This window comes from Sceloporus undulatus, chromosome 2, assembly GCF_019175285.1.
Source record: "Sceloporus undulatus isolate JIND9_A2432 ecotype Alabama chromosome 2, SceUnd_v1.1, whole genome shotgun sequence".
NCBI lineage: Eukaryota > Metazoa > Chordata > Lepidosauria > Squamata > Phrynosomatidae > Sceloporus > Sceloporus undulatus.
The window spans coordinates 311,615,218-311,623,990 of record NC_056523.1 but is presented as its reverse complement, the minus strand read 5'-3'; the positions used below and the strand labels follow the sequence as shown (position 1 = coordinate 311,623,990).

At 41.0% G+C, this 8,773-nt stretch overlaps 1 protein-coding gene across 3 annotated transcripts in view; it reads right to left on the bottom strand.

Annotated features, from left to right (window-relative positions):
• Window positions 1-201: 201 nt before the first annotated feature.
• Window positions 202-8,773, bottom strand: part of MTMR12 (myotubularin related protein 12) — a 40,893-nt gene continuing 32,321 nt past the window's right edge. For all 3 annotated transcript variants that reach the window (XM_042449807.1, XM_042449806.1, XM_042449808.1), the window contains 3 exons: window positions 8,344-8,511; window positions 4,318-4,479; window positions 202-2,878 (listed from right to left, as the gene is read on the bottom strand). In XM_042449807.1, the coding sequence (XP_042305741.1) occupies window positions 2,309-2,878; window positions 4,318-4,479; window positions 8,344-8,511 (900 nt within the window). In that variant the 3' untranslated portion in view covers window positions 202-2,308. The remainder of the gene's footprint in view (window positions 2,879-4,317; window positions 4,480-8,343; window positions 8,512-8,773) is intronic.

The following is an 8,773-nucleotide window of genomic DNA, read 5'->3' as shown; positions in this document are numbered from 1 at the left end:
ATGCAAGGGGCTGAAGTCCAGTAGCACTTTTTCATTAAAGAGACTTTGAAACGCCATTGACACAGACAGTAGATGGCTGTGGTTTTTTAAGTTTGGTAGAGGACAGCTTTACACATTCCTATTTTCTTGCTCCTATTGCTATCACAAGAGCCAGTATAGACACCTTTCAAAAACCAATGAAAACAATTTTTTCAATTTAGAAATAGTAAAAGTACATTTTATTAACAAATACATTTGTCTAAGAGTTGAGAATTAACAGGAAGATATTTTCCTCAAGTACTATTAAAGCGAAGCTTGTATTCAGTGTAAAAACTGGGAGGTATAACACAAAACTGAAAAACCAATATAGTAAGATAAATATGTTTCCATTCAATCAGTGCTGCATTTTGAGCATCTCAATGCCATGTCCATTACTGTTAGAAGAAGGCAGTTCCATAAGCTATCATGAAAAATCCCTCCAGATATCTATTTGAGAGTTTTTTTAATAAAAACACAGTACTTGACAGCTTATTGATAAATACATTTCCATGATCAATATATTTACAAACCGCTTAGCTTTCAAAGAAAACAATTTAAGAAAATTAAGCATTTCAAAGGTTAGTGTTTTAAAGTGAATTCAGATCATACTCCAAGCAGTCAGAAAATGTACTAACTGCAAGGAAGTATAATATAAATGCTAAAGACATTTGAAGGGAATAAGTGTGCAACATTAACTTTCAGAACATGATATACAAGTAGACCTATTGTGTTTCAAAAATACTGGAAGCTCAAGCTCACAGAAACAAGATTCATAAGGCAACATGAACTTTGGAGGTTTTCATTTGGCATTTGTCTACACTAAGTTGGTACCCACTCCTGCAGAAATACTTTGTGGAGAGGCTAATCTGAGTTGCCAATACAACTTATAAAAAAAAAGATAGCCAGTTTCAAGGCAATGCCTAAGAACTGCATAACTGTAATCACCTATATACTATCACATCAATTAAGTTCCAGCCCTCCAAAAAGAAAGGCTTGTTCATCAGTTCTATCTTGTGGGCAACTTCTGGCTTTCAGTATGTTAATTCGTCATTTTTCAAAGTCTGTTCTCAGTATAAAGTTATCTGTTTTGCACAGGCAGACAAGATTTCCATATGGCTTTTGTAACTGAGGTACTATTTAGACAATATCCAAAAACCCAAATCCAATGCACAAACTTCTTACATTCATAGTTAGCTTTAATGCCATGTTTATAAAAAAAGCAGTAGTACTGGATAACAAATCCAGTTTCATAGCTATATATAGTTTTTTACCTGCCCTTCCTAACAGAAGGACTTGTGGCTCAGTGCAAGCTACTGGCGTAAGTGAATATCAGCATCAGCAAATTATACAATTTGGAAAAAAAACACCATGGCTTACTGGCATCTTTAGGCTTTATTCATTCCTGCTCTTAGGCAAGAAATGACCAGAACTTTACAGATCAAGACTGCACAATAGACTTGGTGGAGATAGACAGATTAGTGAGATAAAGAAGAGACTGTGAACGTAAATTATAAATAGTAAGAGAGCTCAAAACAGCTTCATTAAGATTCCACCATGTACTATAATGCAGAATGAATGATAAACATAAAATACCTTGCCTTCCTCCAGCTTAAGTTTAAAAGGCTAGAACTTAAACTTTCATCGTTTAAGTCTATTTTTTAAAATGGTATCTGGTTTTAACAGTGCAATTGTGCATTTTAAGATGCAACTAATAAGACATTCTTATATTCGACTCTGGGTCATTTTACAATTCTGGTGGATGTTTCCCAAACACTCCTTTTATGCTCAAGCAAGAAGGCTCTTATATTTTCTGTGACAGCCTGAACATCTATTCCCAAAGATTACAGAACCATTTTGAATTCTGGGACCAAGATGAAGCAGAGAAGCCCACAGGAGAAAGTGGAAGGGGGGAGTCCTCCTTCCACTCCCTGCACCACCTCCCATGCTATTTTCAGAGAAAAGTGACCATCTAGAACACGTTTTGGAGAGGGGCACCGGGCAAATGGAAGAAAATGGATCCAACCCACAATTTAACTGTCCCTTACAGAACACAGCTACATGCCCACTTTCCACAATGGTTACCGAAAAACAGATTAAAATATATGATCAAACATTATTTGGAAAACATATTATTGTTCTCAAATGAGGGAATATCTTATGTTAAAAGTTTCACTAGTCAGCATCTACCAGAATATAGCCAAAAGGGATAACCCATCCCAAGAAATGTAGGCATTTATGATAGGTGTATGCCAGTATTATCATTTCTACAATTCAGAGAAGTAGTATCCTGTCAAACATCACCTAAATCAACATACTCATCATCTTGCCTAGCCAAGTCTTCTTCACCTTCCAAGTCTTTCCATGAGCTGGTAGGCAAAACAGGTTTGAGGGAATGTCTCTGAAGCAAAGCAAATGGAAATAAGGATGACAAGCGAGCAGGATTTCTCTGGAAGGGAGATGCTTCCGTATCTTCGTCTGAGACTTCACTATGCTTTTCATCCATTTTCTTCTGCAAGCCCTGTACCTCTTCCATCACATCCAGAATTTTTGTTGCAGTGGCAACTGTACCACCACCAGGAAGCTGAGCTTCAGGGATCCAACGTAAATACCTCTGTGCCCACACTTTTATTTCTGGCCCTTCTAGGCGTGGCAGCAGTAGTCCATGGAGATCAACTGCTTTACAATGCCAATTCTCATAGAACTCTCTGGAGTTACTCGTAAGTTCATCAGAAGATGTTATCAACCTGCTGATTCTTTTGCCTAGAATGTTTTTAATTAACTGATCTGTTTCTTCTTTAAAAAATCCTCTTTTTGGAGGAGGCTTAGTTGATGTCAGTGGCAAAGAAAGCTGCCGCTGATGCTTTAAAAAGAATAAAAATAAAAAAAAATTATTAAAAAAATTATTATAAGAAAAATCATTTAAGTAATGCTTAAAATAAATGAAACTGTCTGAACACAGTTCTAACTTAATTTCCAGGCTAAATAATCAGCTATAAAATGACTCAAACCATACTGCACCAAGGGGGCTATCAAGAACGGGATAGGTGTAATCCAGAACAAAGACAATTCTCAAACACCACTCAACTTACTAACTTTAATGCAGGGATGGAATGATATGGTCCTTGAGATATTGTTAGAATGTCATTCCCAGCATTCCTCATCAATGTGAATACTGGTTAGAGCTACTAGGAGTCACAGTTCAATATCTGAATCATCCTACAATTCTCACCCCTGCTTTGTTGAAACCATGTAATGTGTGGTAAATATTATAAAATTATTACACAAAGGATAGTATGCAGTTTTTTATATATGAAAAACTTTACTAAGTACTGAAACCATCTAGTTGAATCTATGCAACTAAGTAGTTGCAGAATATAAATGCCCTCCTCGAATCCCACTGTGGGAGAAAGGCAGGATATAAATCCTTGAAATATACACAGTAATAAATAAATGAAATACACACTAATGAAACACAGTTTAATAATCGTGTTATTTTAGCCTCATTATTACCTTGCACTTCTAAAGTAAAATGAACCTCATGTTTGGGATCATGGGTATGCAACTGTGCACAGTATTTAATTGATAAAATGCCTAAACAGAAATATTGGAAGTTTTCAACCTTGCTTTTAATATTGTCATTTGATGGTCACTTAAATCCACAAATTCCAGTGAAGAGTGGATCATACTTAATTTGTCAACCATTATGTCTGCTGGAGACTCCAGTGTTGTACATAAACTTCTAAAATGTACACTTTTCTGTCAAGGATGCCTTTCTTGGGGAGTAATCTCTCAGTGCCTGCATATCAGTGGTGGGTAAGGCTACAGCCAAGTTAGAAAACATATGAACCAAACCCACTTCTTTTTGTGTTAGTAGCCCTGGTGGTGCAGTGGTTAAATACATATACTGCAGCCATTCACTCAAAACCAAACTATATTCCAGGAGGTGCAGCTGGACCTTATTTCCAGTCAGATGTGACGTAAGCCTGCATTCTTTTATGGAGGGAAAAGATCAATGCTAGCCAGGGCTCAAGCTCGACTCAGGCTTGCATCCTTCCGAAGTTGCTAAAATGAATATTCAGCTTGTTGGGGGTAATTAGCTTACAGGTGTAAACCGCTCAGAGACTGCTTAGTTCAGTATGAAGCAGTATATAAATGAAGCTGCTATTGCTATTTCTCATGGTCTCTTTTTTCTCCCCTTTCCATCCTACTTCTTCCCATCACCTCAGTGATTCTTCTGAAATAAGGCCATAAAACCAAGGAACATCAGGATGAGGGCTTGATGCAAGTTGAACATATTACCTTAAGTCGTGTAGTTTTCCTCTGACTTTTATCTAGTTTTGGCTTCTCTGTATATAGAGGATTATTCAGCAAAGCCTGTGCCTCAGGTTCAAATTGTACAGACCATTCCCAAACTGAAAGATAACTAAGTTTATTCCCTTGTGTATCCAGGCTTCCTCCATACTGTCAAAAGAGAATAGGCTACAGTTAGAATTTATATTCAAAATTTATGGCATGCAAGTTTTATTTCAGAATTTCTAACTGTCTAATAAGCCCTTTGAACTACAAAGGTTTAGACATTTAAAAAAAATATTTCTCAATACCATGTTGGTAACATAGGCTGTATCTAAACTGCAGAAATAACACAGTTTGACACCACTTTAACTGCTATTACTGAATGCTATGGAATTCTGGGATTTGTTTTGTTAGATGTTTAGTGTTCTCTGTCAGATAGCTCTGGTGCTACAACAGACTACAAATCCCAGGATTCCACAGTACTGAGTCATGGCATTTAAAGTGGTGACTCTGTAGTGCAGACACAGCCTCAGTGTATACTGTGATTGCTTATTAAAGGTAAAGGTATTCCCCATGAACAAGGTTGTCAAGTAGTGTTCGACCATAGGGGCCAGTGTTCATCTCCGTTATTAAGCTGAAGAGCCAGCATTGTCAGAGACTACTCTGTGATCATGTGGCCAGCATGATTGAACAGAATGCTGTTTACCTTCCCACCGGAGTGGTACCTATTTATTTACTTGCATTTGCATGCTTTTGTACTGTTAGGTTGGCAGAAGCTGGGACTAGTGATGGGAGCTAACCCCCTCCCCCACATCATGTGGCACCTGGGCCTCGAACTGCCAACCTGCCGATCTTGCAATCAACATTCTTAACCACTTGAGCCACCGCATCCCCATGTACTGCTTATTACAGTATGCAAAAATTATTTTATCTCAATATTTACATCCCACCCTGCATTGTGGGATCTCAGGGCAGCATATAATAAAATCACTTTTAAAATCTGAAACAATTTAAGATAATTTGAACAGACTAAAAGCTCAGTGTACCAATTATGTCTGTACATCATACCCAAAGAGAATATCAACCATTATTTTTTTAAAATTTCAATAGTGATAGTGCAATACCTACAAACCTGAAGTGCAGATTTTTGTAAGGATGGTCCCCACTGAAGCATTACAGGTCTGAAACTTCCCCACTGACATGCACAAAACTCTGTGCAGTCAATTCACAGCCTTCCTTGAAAAGACACATTTTCTGTCTTACTGCAGCTCATGAAGGCATTCAGAGAAGCGTGGGAACAATCTCTTCTATGCTTACTAAAACTGAGTGGAAATCTAACCAAAGCAGGGGGTAGTTTTCCATCATACTGAAGCCTATATAGATGGTTCCATGCATGCAGGATCTAGTATCAGCTCCTGCATTTTAGTAAATGTTTAAGAGCATGTCTGTAACTTTTAAGGCTGCGAAGTCTTGAAAGGACAGGTTGCTTGCCTGTAACTGTAGTTCTTTGAGTGGTCATCTGCAAATCCACACGAATGGGTTATTCTGCACCTGCACAGCATTTCCATATGCTACTGGAATCCCTAGGGAAGACTTTTTGGCGGTAGCTCCACTACCCGCTATATAAGCAGGAGGTCTTCGCACCCTTTCTCAATTCCAAAAAGGTCCGCCATAAGAGCAGACAAGGAAGAGAGAAGGACACGACAGAGGGGAGAATGGGCGGGATTTGTGTGGATTCACAGATGACCACTTGAAGAACTACAGTTACAGGTAAGCAACCTGTCCTTCTTCTTCGTGGTCTCTGCGAAGCACACAAATGGGTTAGACTGGCAGGCTTCTCCCATTGTGGAGGAGGGAGTGTCCTGGCAATAAATAATTATTAAACCAGAAACAGTGTGAGTGTCATGTTTGACAAGTGCCAACTAATCTTAGTGCATTCCAGAAAGGAGAACAGCTCTGCCAAAGGCTGCTTCACAGCGGTGTCTGGTATCAAGTCCGTAGTGCTTGATAAAAGTCAGAAGTTGGGATCATACCACAGCCTTGCAAATATCCTCCAAGGGAACTCTGGAGTGGAAGGCTGAAGATGAAGCTACCACCCTGGTGGAATGGGCTCAAATTCGAGCAGGCGAAGTCTTCCCAAAGATCTCGCAAGAGAGAAGGATTGTGGAAGACACCCATTTGGAGAAACGTTGAGGTGTGACTGGAAGCTCCATTTTGGGGTTGGAGTAGCAGACGCAAAGTCTGGGGGAACAACGAGAGGATGCAGTCGTGTCGAGGTAAAAGGCTAGCACCCACCTGACATCAAGGAATGGAGCCAACATTTGGTGTCGGTGGTTGGGTTCGGGGCTAGTGTCAGGAGGATGATGTCCTGACTCAGATGAAAGGTGGACACACCTTTCAGTAGAAAGGAAATGTTCGGACGGAGGACGAACTTGTCCTTGAAAAATTTCAAGTACAGAGAATCTGTACAGAGGGCACAAAGTTCACTGGCATAGCGTGCTGAGGTGATGGCTACCAAAAAGGCTGTCTCCCAGGTGAGGAGCCTGAGGTCACAGGAAGCCAGAGGCTCAAAGGTGAGGTAGCGAGCACTGCTAAGGCGAGCTGGAGGTCCCAAGTAGGGATCGGGATCACTGCTGGCAGTCTTAGGTTGGCAAAGACTTTGAAAAATTTCTTCACAAGCAGGTTGGTAAGAAGGATGGGCAGCTGGAAAATTGAAAGTGTGCACAAATGGCCACGAGGCAGCATTTTAAGGATGAGATAGAAAATCCAGATGCTGATAGGTGGTGGAGGAAGTCCAAAACAACAGAGATGGTGACCTCCGAACAGGTGAGTCCCTCTGAGGACAGAAAAGCCAAAAAAAAAATAAAAAAATCCCACTTGAAGGCGTAGGAGCACTGAGTGGAAGGCTTTCCGGAAGCCAAAATGATTTCTCGGACCAGTACCGACAGCCCGGTCAGAGCAGGATCCTCCATGCCACGAGACGGAGAGTGTCCACGTCAGGGTGGCGAACCCAACCGTCGTGAAGAACGAGAAGGTTGGGACGGAGAGGCAGAGGCCAGAAGTGGATCTGGGAGAGGTGGAGAAGCAGGGCCAGCCACAGCTGTCTTGGCCACCAAGGGGTGATCAGGATCGTGTCTGATCTATCTGTTCGTAACTTTGTTACCACTCCTCTCCGGAGAGATGTATGGCTTGCAAGGTGATCCGCCTTTGGATGCACCAGTTCCAGAGGGTGAGGCTGAGAAGGGTGGTTGACCTGGTACTGCTTTGCTTGTTGATGTAATACATCACGGTCGTGTTGTCCGTGAGGAGGATGACGACCTGGTTCTACAGAGAGGATTCAAAGGCTTTGAGTACTTTTTGAACTGCTAGCATCTTGGGCGTGTTGATGTGCAATTGGCGCTCTTTTGGGGACCACTTGCCGTTGACAGAGAGGTCGTTGAGATGGGCTCCCCAGCCCATGTTTGAGGCATCGGTGGTCAGAGAAGACTGAGGTTGTGGTGGGAGAAAGGGGATGCCCACCAAAACATTGTGTGGCTTGAACCACCAGCAGAGAGACTGGGCAACAGGGCTTGGCATGGTGAACCACTTCCATGGGTCGTCGAAGACCGGGTTGAAAACTGAAAGGAGCCACAACAATAAGGGACAGATGCGGAGACGGGCCCAGGGCGTGACGTATGTGGTGGATGCCATGTGGCCGAGGGCTACCTGAGCTGTTCAGGCAGTGATGCGCCGGGAGGCAAGGCAATGACGGGTTGCAGACCTGAGACTGAGGAACCTGTCATGAGGGAGGTATGCTCTGCAGGTCTTGGAGTCCAAAGTGGCTCCTATGCCGAAATTGAGCCCCTGCGTAAAGGAAGAGCCCACTATATGTAACAGGATTGTGTACTACAGCAAAATCAAAATCTACAAAGATACTTTACTTGTTACTGATATTGGTACTCTTGAATCTGCTACTTTTATAAGACTGGAAAAAAATCAGCAATAATTAACAGCAATTCAATAATGTACCACCCTCTAACTGTTCTGTCTTACCAAGGTAGTGTCTCTCTGATGTTGAGAATTGAAGAAGAAGGTGCTAAATATGGGTATGTACAAGCTATCTGACAGAACAGTTAGATAGGTCTCTGTAAATTCAAATGCTGGTGGGTACTGTTGGATCAACTGCCATACACAGTCCAAGAAGAACAAGAAGACAGGTGCCTGGGGGGGAAAAACAAGAATAAGGAAACCTGGAAATATTGGGATAAACTTTACTAATCATATTTGTGTTGTGTGTTACATTCATCAGGACTGAACTAATCCCAAATCTGTAGTTTGTTTCCAATTCCTCCCTTACTGTTAAGTCAACAGAGATATGGTTTATGGCACCAAGGGAGTCTCTACTAATTACAGTGCTTTATAAATAAAGGTTAATAATAATAATAATAATAATAATAATAATAATAATAATAATAATAATAAT